The 22,885-nt window shown below is 32.3% G+C and overlaps 3 protein-coding genes across 4 annotated transcripts in view; 2 read left to right on the top strand and 1 right to left on the bottom strand.

The window, feature by feature from the left end:
- The window catches only part of LOC143243257 (vacuolar protein sorting-associated protein 33B-like), an 88,162-nt gene extending 73,442 nt beyond the window's left edge, over positions 1-14,720 (top strand). The window contains exons 10-14 of the mRNA XM_076487105.1: positions 1,918-2,004; positions 6,278-6,368; positions 7,961-8,033; positions 13,647-13,748; positions 14,696-14,720. Coding sequence (XP_076343220.1) covers positions 1,918-2,004; positions 6,278-6,368; positions 7,961-8,033; positions 13,647-13,748; positions 14,696-14,720 — 378 coding nt within the window. The remainder of the gene's footprint in view (positions 1-1,917; positions 2,005-6,277; positions 6,369-7,960; positions 8,034-13,646; positions 13,749-14,695) is intronic.
- LOC143242200 (E3 SUMO-protein ligase PIAS1-like) overlaps positions 1-22,885 on the bottom strand; it is a 571,445-nt gene that overhangs the window by 175,857 nt on the left and 372,703 nt on the right. The gene's annotated exons all lie outside the window — the stretch shown is intronic.
- LOC143242203 (vacuolar protein sorting-associated protein 33B-like) lies at positions 11,127-22,047 on the top strand. Its single transcript, XM_076485569.1, has 7 exons — positions 11,127-11,435; positions 13,647-13,748; positions 14,696-14,896; positions 15,431-15,532; positions 15,744-15,822; positions 18,882-19,007; positions 19,237-22,047. The coding sequence occupies exons 3-7, from the start codon at positions 14,816-14,818 to the stop codon at positions 19,314-19,316; spliced, it is 468 nt and encodes a 155-aa protein (XP_076341684.1). The 5' UTR covers positions 11,127-11,435; positions 13,647-13,748; positions 14,696-14,815; the 3' UTR covers positions 19,317-22,047.

Raw genomic sequence — 22,885 nt, 5'->3', positions numbered from 1 at the left:
CATGCACCTTGTTTGAACATAGATAGAGATGGTTGTAAAACCTTGTGTATCATGCACTTTGTTTGAACATAGATAGAGATGGTTGTAAAACCTTGTGTATCATGCACCTTGTTTGAACATAGATAGAGATGGTTGTAAAATCTTGTGTATCATGCACCTGGTTTGAACACAGATAGAGATAGTTGTAAAACCTTGTCTATCATGCATCTTGTTTGAACACAGATAGAGATGGTTGTGAAACCTTGTGTATCATGCACCTTGTTTCAACATAGATAGAGATGGTTGTAAAACCTTGTGTATCATGCACCTGGTTTGAACACAGATAGAGATGGTTGTAAAACCTTGTGTATCATGCACTTTGTTTGAACATAGATAGAGATGGTTGTAAAACCTTGTGTATCATGCACTTTGTTTGAACATAGATAGAGATGGCTGTAAAACCTTGTCTATCATGCACCTGGTTTGAACATAGATAGAGATGGTTGTAAAATCTTGTGTATCATGCACCTGGTTTGAACATAGATAGAGATGGTTGTAAAACCTTGTGTATCGTGCACTTTGTTTGAACATAGATAGAGATGGTTGTAAAACCTTGTGTATCATGCACCTTGTTTGAACATAGACAGAGATGGCTGTAAAACCTTGTGTATCATGCATCTTGTTTGAATATAGATAAAGATGGTTGTAAAACCTTGTGTATCATGCATCTTGTTTGAACATAGGTAGAGATGGTTGTAAAACCTTGTGTATCATGCATCTTGTTTGAACATAGATAGAGATGGTTGTAAAATCTTATGTATCATGCACCTGGTTTGAACATAGATAGAGATGGCTGTAAAATCTTGTGTATCATGCACCTGGTTTGAATATAGATAGAGATGGCTGTAAAATCTTGTGTATCATGCACTTTGTTTCAACATAGATAGAGATGGTTGTGAAACCTTGTGTATCATGCACCTGGTTTGAACATAGATAGAGACGGTTGTAAAACCTTGTGTATCATGCACCTGGTTTGAACATAGATAGAGATGGTTGTAAAACCTTGTCTATCATGCACTTTGTTTCAACATAGATAGAGATGGTTGTAAAACCTTGTCTATCATGCACTTTGTTTCAACATAGAGATGGTTGTAAAACCTTGTCTATCATGCACTTTGTTTCAACATAAATAGAGATGGTTGTAAAACCTTGTCTATCATGCACCTCGTTTGAACATAGATAGAGATGGTTGTCAATGCTGTGATTTAGTTTTAGGTTTACGTATTTTCTTGTGATAAGTTTCTGTTTATGAAGTTTGGTTATGTATAGTTCTGGAATTATTTCATTCAACTGATGTTTTCTTATGAGTAAAATACTCATAAATGCATGTGTGTGAGAGATGTGAGGTATGGTGTGTGTGTGTTCTTTAATTTACTGTTTCAACCTATGTTCCATTTCACTCCGTTAACATTATCACATTATTTTAGCTGTGTTTTGTTGTATATTCAGATTTTCAGTTGGTAAAATTCTTTTTTAACTTAAATATTATGTTTTTGTGTTAGTGACATATTTGGATGTCTTTATATCTCTGAGTGAACTCAGATTTCAGGAAACTATTTTTCTATTAAGAATGACTGATGTACCAGAATTATTTACCAGGATGTTATTTAACTAGTTTTTAATAAATAGTATTTTATTTTACACCATGCTTCTCATGAAGTATGTAATAAATGGTTTTAATGTATTCTCAGGTTCTAAGCAAGTATGTAATGAATATATTTATTGTATTCTCAGGTTTTAAGCAAGTATGTAATAAATATATTTAACGTATTCTCATGTTCTAAGCAAGTATGTAATAAATGGTTTTAATGTGTTCTCAGGTTCTAAGGAAGTATTTTATGTACAGTATTCATATAGTTATTTTTTATCTATTCTTAGGTTCACAGGGAGATAAGAAACAGACACATGTCTCACGTATTTACACATTTGAAGGAAACGGCAAATGAAATTCAGGCACGATACAATGTAGGTACTTGTTAACTATTATCACACCAACTTCACACCTGATACAATGCAGGTACTTGTTAACTATTATCACACCAACTTCACACTTGATACAATGTAGAAACTTGTTAACTGTTATCACACCAATTTCACACCTGATACAATGAAGGAACTTGTTAACTATTATTACACCAACTTCAGACACAATACAATGTAGGTACTTGTTAACTATTATCACACCAACTTCACACCTGATACAATGTAGGTACTTGTTAACTATTATCACACCTGATACAATGTAGCTACTTGTTAACTATTATCACACCAACTTCACACCTGATACAATGTAGCTACTTGTTAACTATTATCACACCAACTTCAGACATGATACAATGTAGGAACTTGTTAACTATTATCACACCAACTTCACACCTGATACAATGTAGGAACTTGTTAACTATTATCACACCAACTTCAGACACAATACAATGTAGGTACTTGTTAACTATTATCACACCAACTTCAGACACAATACAATGTAGGTACTTGTTAACTATTATCACACCAACTTCACACCTGATACAATGTAGGAACTTGTTAACTATTATCACACCAACTTCAGACACAATACAATGTAGGTACTTGTTAACTATTATCACACCAACTTCAGACACAATACAATGTAGGTACTTGTTAACTATTATCACACCAACTTCAGACAAGATACAATGTAGGTACTTGTTAACTATTATCACACCAACTTCACACCTGATACAATGTAGGAACTTGTTAACTATTATCACACCAACTTCAGACAGAATACAATGTAGGTACTTGTTAACTATTATCACACCAACTTCAGACACAATACAATGTAGGTACTTGTTAACTATTATCACACCAACTTAAGACAAGATACAATGTAGGTACTTGTTAACTATTATCACACCAACTTCAGACATGATACAATGTAGGAACTTGTTAACTATTATCACACCAACTTCAGACACAATACAATGTAGGTACTTGTTAACTATTATCACACCAACTTAAGACCAGATACAATGTAGGTACTTGTTAACTATTATCACACCAACTTCAGACACAATACAATGTAGGTACTTGTTAACTATTATCACACCAACTTAAGACAAGATACAATGTAGGTACTTGTTAACTATTATCACACCAACTTCAGACATGATACAATGTAGGAACTTGTTAACTATTATCACACCAACTTCAGACAAGATACAATGTAGGTACTTGTTAACTATTATCACACCAACTTCAGACAAGATACAATGTAGGAACTTGTTAACTATTATCACACCAACTTCAGACATGATACAATGTAGCTACTTGTTAACTATTATCACACCAACTTCAGACATGATACAATGTTTGTACTTGTTAACTATTATCACACCAACTTCAGACATGATACAATGTAGGTACTTGTTAACTATTATCACACCAACTTCAGACATGATACAATGTAGGTACTTGTTAACTATTATCACACCAACTTCAGACATGATACAATGTAGGTACTTGTTAACTATTATCACACCAACTTCAGACGTGATACAATGTAGCTACTTATTAACTATTATCACACCAACTTCAGACAAGATACAATGTAGGTACTTGTTAACTATTATCACACCAACTTCAGACAAGATACAATGTAGGTACTTGTTAACTATTATCACACCAACTTCAGACAAGATACAATGTAGGTACTTGTTAACTATTATCACACCAACTTCAGACAAGATACAATGTAGGTACTTATTAACTATTATCACACCAACTTCACACCTGATACAATGTAGGTACTTGTTAACTATTATCACACCAACTTTAGACATGATACAATGTTTGTACTTGTTAACTATTATCACACCAACTTCAGACAAGATACAATGTAGGTACTTATTAACTATTATCACACCAACTTCAGACACGATACAATGTAGGTACTTGTTAACTATTATCACACCAACTTCAGACATGATACAATGTAGGTACTTGTTAACTATTATCACACCAACTTCAGACATGATACAATGTAGGTACTTGTTAACTATTATCACACCAACTTCAGACATGATACAATGTAGGTACTTGTTAACTGTTGTCACACCAACTTCAGACAAGATACAATGTAGGTACTTGTTAAATATTATCACACCAACTTCAGACATGATACAATGTAGGTACTTGTTAACTGTTGTCACACCAACTTCAGACAAGATACAATGTAGGTACTTGTTAAATATTATCATACCAACTTCAGACATGATACAATGTAGCTACTTGTTAACTATTATCACACCAACTTCAGACATGATACAATGTAGGTACTTGTTAACTATTATCACACCAACTTCAGACATGATACAATGTAGGTACTTGTTAACTATTATCACACCAACTTCAGACATGATACAATGTAGCTACTTGTTAACTATTATCACACCAACTTCAGACAAGATACAATGTAGCTACTTGTTAACTATTATCACACCAACTTCAGACAAGATACAATGTAGCTACTTGTTAACTATTATCACACCAACTTCAGACAAGATACAATGTAGCTACTTGTTAACTATTATCACACCAACTTCAGACAAGATACAATGTAGCTACTTGTTAACTATTATCACACCAACTTCAAACAAGATACAATGTAGGTACTTGTTAACTGTTGTCACACCAACTTCAGACAAGATACAATGTAGGTACTTGTTAAATATTATCATACCAACTTCAGACATGATACAATGTAGCTACTTGTTAACTATTATCACACCAACTTCAGACATGATACAATGTAGGTACTTGTTAACTATTATCACACCAACTTCAGACATGATACAATGTAGGTACTTGTTAACTATTATCACACCAACTTCAGACATGATACAATGTAGCTACTTGTTAACTATTATCACACCAACTTCAGACAAGATACAATGTAGCTACTTGTTAACTATTATCACACCAACTTCAGACAAGATACAATGTAGCTACTTGTTAACTATTATCACACCAACTTCAGACAAGATACAATGTAGCTACTTGTTAACTATTATCACACCAACTTCAGACAAGATACAATGTAGCTACTTGTTAACTATTATCACACCAACTTCAGACAAGATACAATGTAGCTACTTGTTAACTATTATCACACCAACTTCAGACAAGATACAATGTAGCTACTTGTTAACTATTATCACACCAACTTCAGACAAGATACAATGTAGCTACTTGTTAACTATTATCACACCAACTTCAGACAAGATACAATGTAGGTACTTGTTAACTATTATCACACCGACTTCAGACACAATACAATGTAGGTACTTGTTAACTATTATCACACCAACTTCAGACATGATACAATGTAAGTACTTGTTAACTATTATCACACCAACTTCAGACACGATACAATGTAGGTACTTGTTAACTATTATCACACCAACTTCAGACAAGATACAATGTAGGTACTTGTTAACTATTATCACACCAACTTCAGACATGATACAATGTAGCTACTTGTTAACTATTATCACACCAACTTCAGACAAGATACAATGTAGCTACTTGTTCCTCTTAACACATTAAATAATCATGAACATGGGAACTTCAATGTCATCTGTTTTTTTACCAGAACTGATATGTTTATTTTTTTATTATATCCAAGTTGTTACTTTTATTAAAACATATTAATAATAGAGTATACATCATGAAAAAGAAATATCTATTAATAAATAAAGTGAATATTTAATTTGTTATTATAAATATTGTAATTTTTGGTTCATTTAATATGAAGATGCTCTGTTACTTTCTTTATAAGGCCCAGCATGGCCATGTTGTTAAGGTACTTGACTAGTAATCTGAGAGTCACAGGTTCAAATCTCCAACACTCCAAACACATTTGTCCTTTCAGCCACAGGGGTGTCATAACATGACAGCCAGTTACACAGTCCATTGTTAAAAGAGTAGCCCAAGAGTTGGCAGTGGTCGGCGATGACTACCTGCCTTCCCTGTAGTCGTACCCTGCTGACTTAGGGATGGCTAACAGAGATTGCTGTTGTGTTGCTCTGAATGAAATTCAAAGCAAAAACAAACAGAGCTTTCTTTTAATATATATGTTAAAATATTTTATTACTTCATCATTAAGAGATAGATTTGGTTTCATTTAACAATATAAATGTTCTATTGTTGTTTGGTTCTAAATAATCAATTACTTCTTTAACTTTTTTTCTATTTTTAACAGAAAAGGCATGGAATGAGTTTAGGTGACATGAAGAATTTTGTAAAAAATGAACTACAGGGACTTCAACAACAGCATAAGTCTTTAGGACTACGTAAGTACATGTTAATAGTACTACAGCTGAATTTTGAAGGTAATATAATGCATTACAGGGACTTCAACAACAGCATAAGTCTTTAGGACTATGTAAGTACATGTTAATAGTACTACAGCTGAAGTTTAAAGGTAATATAATGAACTACAGGGACTTCAACAGCAGCATAAGTCTTTAGGACTACGTAAGTACATGTTAATAGTACTACAGCTGTAGGTTGAAGGTAATATATTGAAACAGCCAAAGTCTATAGGACTACGTAAGTACACATTAATAGTACTATAGTTGTAGTTTGAAGGTAATATATTGAAATATATTGAAGGTAATATAATGAATTACAGGGACTTCAACAACAGCATAAGTCTTTGGGACTACGTAAGTACATGTTAATAGTACTATAGCTGAAGTTTAAAGGTAATATAATGAACTACAGGGACTTCAACAGCAGCATAAGTTTTTAGGACTATGTAAGTACATGTTAATAGCACTATAGCTGTAGTTTGAAGGTAATATATTGAAACAGCCAAAGTCTATAGGACTACATAAGTACACATTAATAGTACTATAGTTGTAGTTTGAAGGTAATATATTGAAACAGCCAAAGTCTATAAGACTACGTAAGTTTACATTAATAGTACTGTAGTTGTTGTTTGTAGGTAATATATTGAAACAGCCAAAGGCTATAGGACTACGTAAGTTTACATTAATAGTACTGTAGTTTTAGTTTGTAGGTAATATATTGAAACAGCCAAAGTCTATAAGACTACGTAAGTTTACATTAATTGTACTGTAGTTGTAGTTTGTAGGTAATATATTGAAACAGCCAAAGGCTATAGGAGTAGTCAAGTTAACGTAATTGAAAAAAGTGTGTGTTCACGATACACCCCAACATTATGTTTACCTGTGAACATGAAAAAACACATAGCATTTCCTAACTTCAAGATCACTAGAAGTGATACACAATTGAAAACAGAAATTCACAGAAAAATCACCCATACTGGATTATACATTCCCAGCACATGAAACAAAACAAAAACTCAATATATTAAGAAACCAAATAAACACAGCCACAAAACTTTGTTCACCAGATAAAATTAACAAAATAAAACAACACTTCATCAACATCAACAAATTTCCTCAAAAAACCGTGGAAAAAATTACAGACACAAACCTACACAAACAACAGTAAATCCCAATATACAACAAACTACAAAACCTTACACTGCTGCATACCAGTATAAATAATTTTACATTACTAGTACTGATGAATGACAGAGTGAACCAGTATAAATAATTTTACATTACAAGTTGCTGATGGATGACATTTAAGTCATAAACCCTGGTATTGACAATGAATTGTATGTTTAAATCAAAAATGTTAGTGTTTAACAACTTGTAATGTGTATGATTGATAAACCTTGGTGTTTCACAACGCTATTTCTTTGTAATGTATTTTATATAAGATGTAAAACTGTAAGGTCTTCATGTTGCACAGTGGAGAATGTTCATAACTTGGGTGAACACTGAGTCTCTACTTTTTATTGCTACTTCTGAAATTATTCAACATGTTTTAATTTTTATTTGGATACCAGATATCAGTGCTTGTGAGGCAATTATGAAACAAAAGAATAAGGATTTTGAAGACCAGTTACTTAATAGAACACAGTAAGTTATGTTGTTAAATTACCTTAAACAACAAATATCGAACAACTAGTGAATGTATGGAATGTTATCATGAACAACAAATATTGAGTAACTAGTGTTATGTTTGGAATGTTATCAAATTTTACTATAAACAACAAATATTGAGTAACTAGTGAATGTTTGGAATGTTTTCAAATTTTACTATAAACAACAAATATTGAGTAACTAGTGAATGTTTGGAATGTTATCAAATTTTACTATAAACAACAAATATTGAGTAAGTAGTGAATGTTTGGAATGTTTTCAAATTTTACTATAAACAACAAATATTGAGTAACTAGTGAATGTTTGGAATGTTATCATAAACAACAAATATTGAGTAACTAGTGTTATGTTTGGAATGTTATCAAATTTTACTATAAACAACAAATATTGAGTAAGTAGTGAATGTTTGGAATGTTTTCAAATTTTACTATAAACAACAAATATTGAGTAACTAGTGAATGTTTGGGATGTTATCAAATTTTACTATAAACAACAAATATTGAGTAACTAGTGTTATGTTTGGAATGTTATCAAATTTTACTATAAACAACAAATATTGAGTAACTAGTGAATGTTTGGAATGTTATCAAATTTTACTATAAACAACACATATTGAGTAACTAGTGAATGTTTGGAATGTTATCAAATTTTACTATAAACAACAAATATTGAGTAAGTAGTGAATCTTTGGAATGTTATCAAATTTTACTATAAACAACAAATATTGAGTAAGTAGTGAATCTTTGGAATGTTATCAAATTTTACTATAAACAACAAATATTGAGTAACTAGTGAATGTTTGGAATGTTATCAAATTTTACTATAAACAACAAATATTGAGTAACTAGTGAATGTTTGGAATGTTATCAAATTTTACTATAAACAACAAATATTGAGTAACTAGTGAATGTTTGGAATGTTATCAAATTTTACTATAAACAACAAATATTGAGTAAGTAGTGAATGTTTGGAATGTTATCAAATTTTACTATAAACAACAAATATTGAGTAACTAGTGAATGTTTGGGATGTTATCAAATTTTATTATAAACAACAAATATTGAGTAACTAGTGTTATGTTTGGAATGTTATCAAATTTTACTATAAACAACAAATATTGAGTAACTAGTGAATGTTTGGAATGTTATCAAATTTTACTATAAACAACAAATATTGAGTAACTAGTGAATGTTTGGAATGTTATCAAATTTTACTATAAACAACAAATATTGAGTAAGTAGTGAATGTTTGGAATGTTATCAAATTTTACTATAAACAACAAATATTGAGTAAGTAGTGAATGTTTGGAATGTTATCAAATTTTACTATAAACAACAAATATTGAGTAAGTAGTGAATGTTTGGAATGTTTTCAAATTTTACTATAAACAACAAATATTGAGTAACTAGTGAATGTTTGGAATGTTATCAAATTTTACTATAAACAACAAATATTGAGTAACTAGTGAATGTTTGGAATGTTATCAAATTTTACTATAAACAACAAATATTGAGTAAGTAGTGAATGATTGGAATGTTATCAAATTTTACTATGAACAACAAATATTGAGTAACTAGTGAATGTTTGGAATGTTATCAAATTTTACTATAAACAACAAATATTGAGTAAGTAGTGAATGTTTGGAATGTTATGAAATTTTACTATAAACAACAAATATTGAGTAACTAGTGAATGTTTGGAATGTTTTCAAATTTTACTATAAACAACAAATATTGAGTAACTAGTGAATGTTTGGAATGTTATCAAATTTTACTATAAACAACAAATATTGAGTAACTAGTGAATGTTTGGAATGTTATCAAATTTTACTATAAACAACAAATATTGAGTAACTAGTGAATGTTTGGAATGTTATCATAAACAACAAATATTGAGTAACTAGTGTTATGTTTGGAATGTTATCAAATTTTACTATAAACAACAAATATTGAGTAACTAGTGAATGTTTGGAATGTTATCAAATTTTACTATAAACAACAAATATTGAGTAAGTAGTGAATGTTTGGAATGTTATCAAATTTTACTATAAACAACAAATATTGAGTAACTAGTGTTATGTTTGGAATGTTATCAAATTTTACTATAAACAACAAATATTGAGTAAGTAGTAAATGTTTGGAATGTTATCAAATTTTACTATAAACAACAAATATTGAGTAAGTAGTGAATGTTTGGAATGTTATCAAATTTTACTATAAACAACAAATATTGAGTAACTAGTGAATGTTTGGAATGTTTTCAAATTTTACTATAAACAACAAATATTGAGTAACTAGTGAATGTTTGGAATGTTATGAAATTTTACTATAAACAACAAATATTGAGTAAGTAGTGAATGTTTGGAATGTTATCAAATTTTACTATAAACAACAAATATTGAGTAAGTAGTGAATGTTTGGAATGTTTTCAAATTTTACTATAAACAACAAATATTGAGTAACTAGTGAATGTTTGGAATGTTATCAAATTTTACTATAAACAACAAATATTGAGTAACTAGTGAATGTTTGGAATGTTATCAAATTTTACTATAAACAACAAATATTGAGTAACTAGTGAATGTTTGGAATGTTATCATAAACAACAAATATTGAGTAACTAGTGTTATGTTTGGAATGTTATCAAATTTTACTATAAACAACAAATATTGAGTAACTAGTGAATGTTTGGAATGTTATCAAATTTTACTATAAACAACAAATACTGAGGTTTGTGAAGCTACAACAATGACAACAATTTTGATTTACTTGTGTTTAAACACGATTGGATAATTAGAATTAAATAATAGTATTATAAGATTTTTCTCTTTGTTGGAAAATCTTAAATATTCCAGTTTTCTACTCAATCAGCTATGTTTCACAATGTAAGGTAATATATTTAACAGTACAAAGTGAATTAACTGAAGAAATATGAAGCAGTGTTATTAACAGACTTTCTCTAAACGTGCCTGACATGGCCAGGTGGGTAGGAGGCACTTGACTTGTATTCTGAGTGTCACAGGTTCAAATCCCTATTACTCAAAATATGCTTTCAGCTGTGGGGGTGTTATGAGGTGATGGTCAGTTCTGCTATTCATTAGTAAAAGAGAAGCCCAAGAGCTGGTGATGATGACTAGCTTCCTTCCCTCTTGTCTTTCACTGCTAAATTAGGTACAGCTAGCTAGAAATAGTTCAGTCTTTTATGTATTTTAACTTAAATAGTTACCAAACAGTTATTTCTGTCTGTTAGGAACTGTATTAGCATTGTTTATGGAAACAGTGTCGTTCACTTGTATCTGAAATTTTTTCTGCAGATATAGTGGAAGGTGTAGAAATACGAGAATGTATAAATTCTATAGAAGAAGCCGTCAACCGACAGGTATAAATATTATTGTCTTTTATGTTGGATAATAAGCATTCTTAAATTTATTAGTGTAAGGAAAAACTTGTGTGTTTATGTTTATTTATACACTGTTCAAATCATATATATCTAAATATAAAAGAGTAGCCCAAGAGTTGGAGGTGGGTGGTGATGACTAGCTGCCTTCCGTCTAGTTTTACACTGCTAAATTAGGTATGGCTAGAGCAGATGGCCCTCGTGCAGCTTTGCATGAAATTCAAAACAACCAAACAGTTGCAAATATACTTTTATTTGGCATACATAGTTTGTTTACTGATCTCACTATTATGGCAATCTAGCCAATGTTGATAGCTGAAAACTGTTTACTGCCCAACACAGACAATAATCGATAGCTGAAAATATTGTTACTGTTCAACACAGCCAATAATCGATAGCTGAAAACTGTTTACTGCCCAACACAGACAATAATCGATAGCTGAAAATATTGTTACTGTTCAACACAGCCAATAATCGATAGCTGAAAATATTGTTACTGTCCAACACAGCCAATAACCGATAGCTGAAAATATTGTGACTGTCCAACACAGCCAATAATCGATAGCTGAAAACTGTTTACTGCCCAACACAGACAATAATCGATAGCTGAAAATATTGTTACTGTTCAACACAGCCAATAATCGATAGCTGAAAATATTGTTACTGTCCAACACAGCCAATAACCGATATCTGAAAACATTGTTACTGTCCAACACAGCCAATGTTGATAGCTGAAAACTGTTACTGCCCAACAGAGACAATAATCGATAGCTGAAAATATTGTTACTGTCCAACACAGCCAATAATCGATAGCTGAAAACATTGTCACTGTGCAACACAGCCAATATTGATAGCTGAAAACATTGTTACTGTCCAACACTAACCAACGTGCTGACAATGTTGTTACTGTCCAACACTAACCAACGTGCTGACAATGTTGTTACTGTCCAACACTAACCAACGTGCTGGCAGTGTTGTTACTGTCCAACACTAACCAACGTGCTGACAGTGTTGTTACTGTCCAACACTAACCAACGTGCTGGCAGTGTTGTTACTGTCCAACACTAACCAACGTGCTGACAGTGTTGTTACTGTCCAACACTAACCAACGTGCTGACAATGTTGTTACTGTCCAACACTAACCAACGTGCTGACAATGTTGTTACTGTCCAACACTAACCAACGTGCTGACAATGTTGTTACTGTTCAACACTAACCAACGTGCTGGCAGTGTTGTTACTGTCCAACACTAACCAACGTGCTGGCAGTGTTGTTACTGTCCAACACTAACCAACGTGCTGACAGTGTTGTTACTGTCCAACACTAACCAACGCGTGCTGACAATGTTGTTACTGTCCAACACTAACCAACGTGCTGACAATGTTGTTACTGTCCAACACTAACCAACGTGCTGGCAGTGTTGTTACTGTCCAACACTAACCAACATGCTGAAAATCTTGTTACTGTCCAACAAACATTTTAGTTGTGGTTTTGTGTTTAAATTTTATTCATATATGTATTTATACTGAACCACAGTTTTCCTTACATTTTGAGTTTATAACACAAAATACACAATTCTTTTCTTTATGAATTGGACATTACCAGTAATTAGAATATTATACTGGGAACGTGAGGGATTGTGATCTGTTGTCACAAAATGCTACTCCATATTTTGGAATTGTGGTCCACTATAAGAATGTCCATTTAGAGTAGCCCAGTGGATGGTTGGTCCATTATCATTGATGTTTAATTACAGTTGCATAGTGGACAATTGGTCCACTAGAAGAGTCATGCTCAATTTGAGTAGAACATTGAACAGTTGGTCCACTACAAGTGATCTTCATTTGGAGTAGCCTCTCTTGATATAAGCGCTTTCTCTCCAAGTTATTGGTTCAAAACTAGGGATGGCTATGAATAGATAGCCGTGTTAATAAATTAAAGTTATTATTCTGCATGGCTTGACCTAATGTTTAGTGTGCTAGTGTGAGTCCAAGTGTTCATGTTTTGCATAATGTGATGAATTTGCTCTCTGCACCTAATAGTTGTGGGTACATTTTTAGATAAATGGTCAGATTACAGTTACTCAAGAACTGGCAGTGAATGATATTTACCTGCTGTCTTTCTCCCATTCCAGTAGTTCATTATGATCAGGTCAGTTTTCTGCAACCAGCTTATTATAATTGCTTTCATTAGCTTTCAAAATGGAGCACCCTGCGACTACTTTGTCTGCTCTCCATCAGCCAGGATGGCTTGTCTTCTAGAGATTACCGATCTCTTCTTATCCAGTTTCTTCAGGTAAGCAACTTTGTCATTTAATGGCTTGTGGATAAATTTTATTATGAGATCTTAATATCATTATGTTTTGGGCTAATTTCATTTAACACCATAGGTCATCTCATTTTTGTTTTCTTAAATGTTTTCTTTCTATTAACCTATTTTGTGTGTAATATTTTTTATGATCTATGTATTTGTATTTAAAATAAAGGTGTTTAACTTTTAATTAATATAAAATTAAATTTTTTGTTTGTATATGTTAGTAGGATGTTTCTTTCTCCTTAGTAAGTTTACACATTTCTCCTGTTCTGAACATATTTCTTAAACTACTGAGATATTCAAACTCTTGTTACTAAAACACTTCAGATAATTTACTAATTTAATTAACTAATCTTTAATATGTTAAACCAATAATTGTAAAGGTTAACATGTTCATAGTGGATGTGTGCATGTGTCATAAGAACAGAATAGTTTTAACCACATTTTAACACTTCTTTCCCTTCTAAGAATGTTAACATTCTTATGTTTTACATGTGTCTCTTGATTCCACACTGTATATTTTAACCACATTTTAACACTACTTTCCCTTTCTAAGAATGTTAACATTCTTATGTTTTACATGTGTCTCTTGATTCCACACTGTATATTTTAACCACATTTTAACACTACTTTCCTTTTCTAAGAATGTTAACATTCTTATGTTTTACATGTGTCTCTTGATTCCACACTGTATATTTTAACCACATTTTAACACTTCTTTCCCTTTCTAAGAATGTTAACATTCTTATGTTTTACATGTGTCTCTTGATTCCACACTGTATATTTTAACCACATTTTAACACTACTTTCCCTTTCTAAGAATGTTAACATTCTTATGTTTTACATGTGTCTCTTGATTCCACACTGTATATTTTAACCACTGTATATTTCCACACTGTATATTTTAACCACTGTATATTTTTTCACAGAGTTATGGTCATAATTACCTATTGACCTTTTTCAACCTGAAGAAAGCAGGGCTCTTCACTGAACAAACATCTGTGGTTGTTCCCTCTACGTCGGCAGTGGCTAGCACTGCAGCCATCAGGATGGCTGGGAAGATGGCTGCAGCAATGGCATCTTTACCCCGTAGCAGCTCTTTCAAAATAGTTACTCGGAAGTTTGCTTTGGTAGGTGACAATTTGTAGTTTACTTTGGTAAGTGTTAGGCTGATTTTTCACTGTGTTTTGGTAAGCGTAAGGTTTAATTTTACTTGACAGTTTCTTTGGTAAGTGTGAGTTCATGCCAAGCAATTCTAAGGTTAAAACCGTGGTAAAATGTACAAAAACTCGTTTTCAGTTTGTACCACTGTCAGCTGTCAAGTTGACTTAATGTGTCAACATAATTATGTAAATTCCATGTTTGTCAAATTGCAGGCTGTAACTGAGGGCTATTTGTTTGTGAAATATTGACCTTGTAACTTGGACCTTGCCCTATGAGGTCCTGTACGTAAGGTCTCTGAAGGAGACATTGGATTTTACACTGTAGCTTAAGAGAAGCATTCTGTTTCTCAAAGTTGGCATTTCTTACAGGTTGGAGTATTATAAAACAGACTGTTGTAGTTTCTTTGAACAATTAATCACACAAGTATTAAAAGATAGGCTTCTGAAAAACAGGTTTAAATGTTTGCCAGAAGGTTAATGATATGGTAAAACTTTGTTTAGGTTCCTCCTGCTGTGGAACACTATGACTTGAAGAATCCTACAGACATGGGATACGTGTTTAGTGGTGCTTACGTTCCTCTTACTTGTCGTCTCGTAGAAGAGGTGTGTCTAGTGTTATATTATTTAAGTGTTTTGTAATCCGCTTTGTGTTATCCTACTGGCTGCTGTAAACTGTGTGTGTAGAGTGGAATGAAGTTCCTTGTTGACAAAATTACAACTTGTTTTATGAAAATATATATATATATATATATGTGTGTGTGTGTACATACCATATCTCTGGTCTGTTTTAGCTTTTTAATTTTACATACTGCAGATTATCCAAAGAGATGGAATGAAAGGTTTGGAGGAACCACTGAAGCTGCTCTCTGGCTCAACGGTCAGCTCAGTCAAAGGTTAGGATCTTTAAGCAATGAAAGATAACCAAAATTTTAGGTTGAAATTCAAGAAACCCATATAAATATTTAAAATGTACTAATCTTATCACAATGGCTCACAGGTCAAAGGCTATGTCATCTTGTTTATTGATATGCATTGAAAAATTTATTGAACTACAGTTTTACAAATTTGTGTCAATAAGTTTGGTATAAAACTGTATATCATAATTCACATTTTGGTATTATACATAAGTTAATTTCATGGTTTAAAAGCAAGTATTAAAAGAATGCACCTGAATATCAGTTGTTGCAAGTTACGTGGAACACAGCACTGGTGAATATCAGTTGTTGCAAGTTACGTGGAACACAGCACTGGTGAATATCAGTTGTTGCAAGTCACGTGGAACACAGCACTGGTGAATATCAGTTGTTGCAAGTCACGTGGAACACAGCACTGGTGAATATCAGTTGTTGCAAGTCACGTGGAACACAGCACTGGTGAATATCAGTTGTTGCAAGTTACGTGGAACACAGCACTGGTTGAAATTAGATGTTTGTGGTGTCAAAATACTAAGTCTATAGTTTTGTAAGAATTAGAACTCAAAAGTACTAATATTGACAAGTTGGAATATAAAATAACTTTATATCTTTATTTTGCTGAGATATGGCTTATGTAGTGAATCTAACACAGTAGCCCCGTTCATCTCTTTTTGGAAAGGATCTCTTGTATACACTTACTTCAATATATGATATATGAATAACCAATCAACAGCTTAGAATGCCCCCTAGTAATTTCCTCAGTCATTTCAATCTGTAAAAAGGCCACACAAATTCTGTGGTATCAGTATAGTTATGTATGATTTTAGGTTATTCAGTTGCATATATAAAACTTAAAAAATATTTTTCATACCTTCCAAGTGTGAAATTTTAAAAGGCTTAGCAACTTATGTTCGGCAGCACCTAAATTAGAAGGCTGTAACTAGAAGAAAGGCTTAGCAACTTATGTTCAGCAGCATCTAAATTAGAAGGCTGTAACTAGAAGAAAGGCTTAGCAACTTATGTTCAGCAGCACCAAAATTAAAAAGCTGTAACTAGAAGAAAGGCTTAGCAACTTATGTTCAGCAGCACCTAAATTAGACAGCTGTAACTAGAAGAAAGGCTTAGCAACTTATGTTCAGCAGCACCTAAATTAGAAGGCTATAACTAGAAGAGATAATTATTGCTTTACTTCTTTACTTATTGTTGTATATTTTAAGTAAAATAAGTTTAATAAGTTGTTTATAAATAATAATAATTGTATAGATATACATAATGTATAATAGTTGAAATGTGACTATATATGTATCACAAAATATTACTAGTTTACTAAAACAGTCACTTTGCAAAGACTAAAGGTCAGTTTTGTGTTATTTGATACGGTAACATAAGCTCACATGCACTGTATTAGTGCAGCTTTTGTAATATTAGCCAAGTGTGACAGGAAGGTAAGTACAATAAAAATAAGTAATATGTATATAAATGTTTAATGATGTGAGATATATGCTATTTTATCTAAACATGTGTTTGTGTGAAGTTATCTGTAATCATTCTAGTAATAAAAAAATAATATATATTTATTTTATAATTTTCTGTGTTAGTTATGAGGTTGATTTAATTGACAGAACTTCTATAATTAGGAAAGACAAGGTAATAATAACAAACGTTTGAAATGTATTTAGAATATTTTAGAATTTACACAAATTATATTCGAGGTTTTCAGGACAAACAATAGTTTGTAGTCATAAGATGAAAATCACTTCGCACTTGGACTAGTAGCGAAACATGCTTGGTATTTTCACGAAATAGTGACTAAAAGTCGACCACATTTTCTGAAGATACACATACTGCATCAAAGTTATAAATATAAATATGTTATAAGTATGTGTTATAAATATGCGTACGAGATCTCTTGTATGTCATGCCAAGCCCATCACAAGAGGATTGTCGTACCAAGCCCATCACAAGAGGGTTAAAATACTGAAATAATCAACTTAATATGCAACTAAAACCCTGAAAATGGTGTGAATGACATTGAAACACGTAATGTCTTTCATGACTGTCAATTATGTGTAAATAACTTTTAGTTTTGTATTATACAAAGTTGATTGTTTGAGTATAGTTTGAACTTAAGTGTTACTCACCAGTAAGTAATGAAATGTGTGTATATACACTTTTATAGATATATTTGTTTAAAGAATATTATTACTGATAGAGATAATTAAGTTAAAACCAAAAGGAAGAACTGCATTGAAGAAATCCAAACGTCTGGCAAATTATGTTAGCTTGTTATAGCCAAAACAAACATTTAAAAAACCTACTCTAATTGAAATGATCCCAGGATATATGCTGTAATGTGGGATATGAAATGTACCCTATGTTTTGGAGGTGGCTATAAAAGTAGGACCCACATTGTGGTGGGGATACACCATCTATCAGTTTTATCCTCCTTCCACCAGTCTTGCATAAATAAATAAGAGGAATAGTGACAGATATTAAAATAAAAAGAGTAGATATAGAAATAGAAATTAGGAGAACACGATGTGGATGCTAAAGCCCACAATGTCCCACATCTATATCACCCTTAACTGCCTTGTGACCTGGGATCATTTCAATTAGTGCAGCATTTTTTTTTATTTTAGCTTGTTTTTGTTTATAACAAAAATACACTTGTATAAGTGTGTCTGCACACTAGTTTTATCCAATATTCAACTGCTTACTACCTAGTTTCAGTTTTTAAAACTTATTTATCTAAACAAACAAAGTTATTAGGAATTATGGAAGGATGAATCATGAAACTAATAACCAATAATATTACTTATCCAGAAGCACGACCAGAGTAAGTCTTTAGTTGATCCAGATTTTGATATCAGCATGTAAAAGAATTAGGCTTTCAAGTGTTCCTTGAAGTCTTAAATTTTTTAATAAAACTTAAATTTAAAGTGCTTGATGTTTGTTAAGGCTGCTTAGTCAATTTGATCTTTATATGTTTCAGATTGCAAACTCTTACTTATATTATACCCTATTGTTTTAATATCAAGGAGAACCTAGATTAACACCAGGTGGCCATCTAGATACACTGTCATCCAAAGCTGTGTTGGTGTGTTTTCTTGGAGGTGTGACCTATGCTGAAATAGCAGCTCTGAGACTGTTGGGAAGATTAAAAGGCAAGTTGGTTGTGTCTTAAATTTCTAGAATTGTTTGATTAATCTGCCTTATAAGTTAATAGTTTACCGTAGTTGGTGAATCATTTTATAAGTTCTTAGTTCTAATATTTATGGGATTGGTTTAAAGGTAAACAATATTTTAATGTACTTTTATTCAAAATGTTGTATGATTGTGTGTAACCTGAGACGTAATGAATTATTAACCACTGATTATTTCTAACCTCATCAGGTTGTCAGATCTTTATAGCAGCGACATCTATTATCAATGGTAACACACTTCTCCAACAGTTTGAACCAACATTCTTGTAGGTATCTAGAGATGCTGTTTTCTGATTGGCTAAAGAGAGGATCACTTCAAAGGATCACATGCTTTATATTCCTTGAATATTTGAAAGTAAATTCTGCTACTGAACATGGAATAAATACATTTGAATTGTGTATAAATTAGGGTAAAGACACACTAAGATAGGCCCAGGTGTTTCTTCAGTGCAGTGTGTCAATATTTGTATCCTATGTATTCTTCACTTAACTGTTTAGTAAATTGAATTTTAGACTCCTGATACACCATGTCTTAAATTAAGAAAGTCAAAATCTAGTTTTAAGTTCTGAATAGAACAATGATCAAATTTAAAAGCCTGTGTACAAACAATCAATCCTGTTTACTTTCCTATGAAAGAAGCACCTAAGTGTACAAGAACAAAATATTTTATCTCTAAAGTCACTTTATGTTGTGAAAAATAAGTGTTTATTATAACAATAATGAAAACCAAGTGTCTACAAACAAGTAAACCTTGTGAAGGGTTTTATATATATATTTAAATATGAGTGACTTCCTACTGCTTCTTACTTGTTTAGGGACACAACAGATTGAAGTATCAGATTATTCTCTTATTTTATTGTAAGATATCAAAGGTTATGAATCATTACAAGTTAAGAAGGACTAATTTAAACATCCGACACTAAACCTATGGATGTGGACACATGGTAAACATCCGACACTAAACCTATGGATGTGGACATATGGTAAACATCCGACACTAAACCTATGTATGTGGACACATGGTAAACATCCGACACTAAACCTATGGATGTGGACACATGGTAAACATCTGGCACTTAAACCTATGAATGTGGACACATGGTAAACATCTGGCACTTAAACCTATGAATGTGTACACATGGTAAACATCTGACACTTAACCCTATGAATGTGTACACATGGTAAACATCTGACACTTAAACCTATGAATGTGTACACATGGTAAACATCTGACACTTAAACCTATGGATGTATACACATGGTAAACATCTGACACTAAACCTATGGATGTGGACACATGATAAACATCTGGCACTTAAACCTATGAATGTGTACACATGGTAAACATCTGACACTTAAACCCATGGATGTGGACACATGGTAAACATCTGACACTTAAACCTATGAATGTGTACACATGGTAAACATCTGACACTTAAACCTATGGATGTGGACAAATGGTAAACATCTGGCACTTAAACCTATGAATGTGTACACATGGTAAACATCTGACCCTTAAACCTATGGATGTATACACATGGTAAACATCTGACACTTAAACCTATGGATGTGGACACATGGTAAACATCTGACACTAAACCTATGGATGTGGACACATGGTAAACATCTGACACTTAAATGTATGGATGTGTATACATGGTAAACATTTGACATTAAACCTATGGATGTGGACACATGGTGAAGATCTGACACTAAACCTATGGATGTGGACACGTCGTAAACATTTGACATTAAACCTATGAAAGTGTACACAAGGTAAACATTATAGTACGTTATATAATTGTTTCACCAGAATATCACGGACACCTTGTAGGACTAAGTACTGTATTTATGGTGTGTGGACAAAACTATAACATTGTGGGCATCGTACTTGCTTGTTTTATATGTATTATTTGAACTTTGTGACAATGTGAAATTTAACCTTCAGTTCTTAAGAAATATTTCTATTGTGGTTTATGTACACTCAGTTAATATTACAATGTTAGAAATATAGTAATCTAACAGTTCAGGCAATTAGGGCCGTGTGACGTAAACTGTGGATGTATTGTGTGACGCAAACTGTGGATATATTCTGTGACGTAAACTGTGAATGTATTGTGTGACGTAAACTGTGGATGTAATCTATGATGTAAACTGTGGATGTATTCTGTGACGTAAACTGTGGATATATTCTGTGACGTAAACTGTGGATGTATTGTGTGACTTAAGCTGTGGATGTAATCTCTGACATAAACTGTGGATGTATTCTGTGACGTAAACTGTGGATGTATTCTGTGACGTAAACTGTGGATGTATTCTGTGACGTAAACTGTGGATGTATTCTGTGACGTAAACTGTGGATGTATTCTGTGACGTAAACTGTGGATGTATTCTGTGACGTAAACTGTGGATGTATTCTGTGACGTAAACTGTGGATGTAATCTATGACGTAAACTGTGGATGTATTCTTATTTTTATTGGTTTATTGATTGTTAAAACAATGTTTAAGGTCTGGATATAAGGGTTTTGAATCATCATTGTAATAAGAAAGATAAATCACGTGTCCTTATTAAATTGAAGACATTCTGTCGACCATTTTAAACTCTGTAAAGATGGTGCCACAAAACAATTCACATTTTGGATTGATTAGAGATATTTATAACAGAAATATTTATACAGTTATTGCATGCAGTAGTTTATCTTCTGTCTTGAGTTATTTCATACAAGAATTTAGTGGAAACTTACGAAAGAGAACCAAAGTCTGTATTTTATTCATGGTTGTGTATTAGTTGCTTTAGAACCGTATGTTAATTGGGTAAATAAATTAAACTGATAAAAAAAAAACTATACCAAGCAAAGTTACATAATGATAGCTCCACCTGTCAGAATTTGTAATATTTTATGGTGAGTGGTTTATTTTTTGTTAATGTGACTTATAAGTTTCTGTATCCTGTGTATTCTTTATGAACTCATAATAAATGAGATATAATTACTGAAGAACTGTGACAAATTTGTTACTGGCCCCCTAGAAACACATTACTTACACTTAAAATATCATGTGTCCTGTTGGTTAGGGATACTTGCCTTGTAATCTTTGTATCACAGGTTCAGAATCTACCTCAAAAGTGTGCCCACCTTTTCAGCCATGGTGGAATTATAATATTACAGTTAATCCCATTATTGTTGTTAAAGAATAGCCCAAGAATCAGTGATAAGTGGTGTTCACTAGCTGTCTTCCTACACTTTAAAATTAGCTAACCCTCGTGTAGCTTTGTGAAAATTCAACAAACATTCTAAATGTGGTTATAAGGGTTTTTATTGAAATTAAAACCACCAGGGAGGTTCTCCAAAAGAGCACAAGCAGGAGATATGGTGACAAGAAGAAACTTGGTTCATCTCATTGTAACCACTATAAGTGTCCTTTACCTCTGACAAACTTGGTTCATCTCATTGTAACCAATTTAAGTGTCCTTTATCACTGACAAACTTGGTTCATCTCATTGTAACCACTTTAAGTGTCCTTTACCTCTGACAAACTTGGTTCATCTCATTGTAACCACTTTAAGTGTCCTTTACCACTGACAAACTTGGTTCATCTCATTGTAACCACTTTAAGTGTCCTTTACCTCTGACAAACTTGGTTCATCTCATTGTAACCACTTTAAGTGTCCTTTACCATTGACAAACTTGGTTCATCTCGTTGTAACCACTTTAAGTGTCCTTTACCTCTGACAAACTTGGTTCATCTCATTGTAACCATTTAAGTGTCCTTTACCTCTGACAAACTTTGTTCATCTCATTGTAACCACTTTAAGTGTCTGACAAACTTGGTTCATCT

Source organism: Tachypleus tridentatus, unplaced genomic scaffold (genome assembly GCF_004210375.1).
Source record: "Tachypleus tridentatus isolate NWPU-2018 unplaced genomic scaffold, ASM421037v1 Hic_cluster_2, whole genome shotgun sequence".
Lineage (NCBI taxonomy): Eukaryota > Metazoa > Arthropoda > Merostomata > Xiphosura > Limulidae > Tachypleus > Tachypleus tridentatus.
This window is presented reverse-complemented; position numbering and strand designations above follow the sequence as displayed.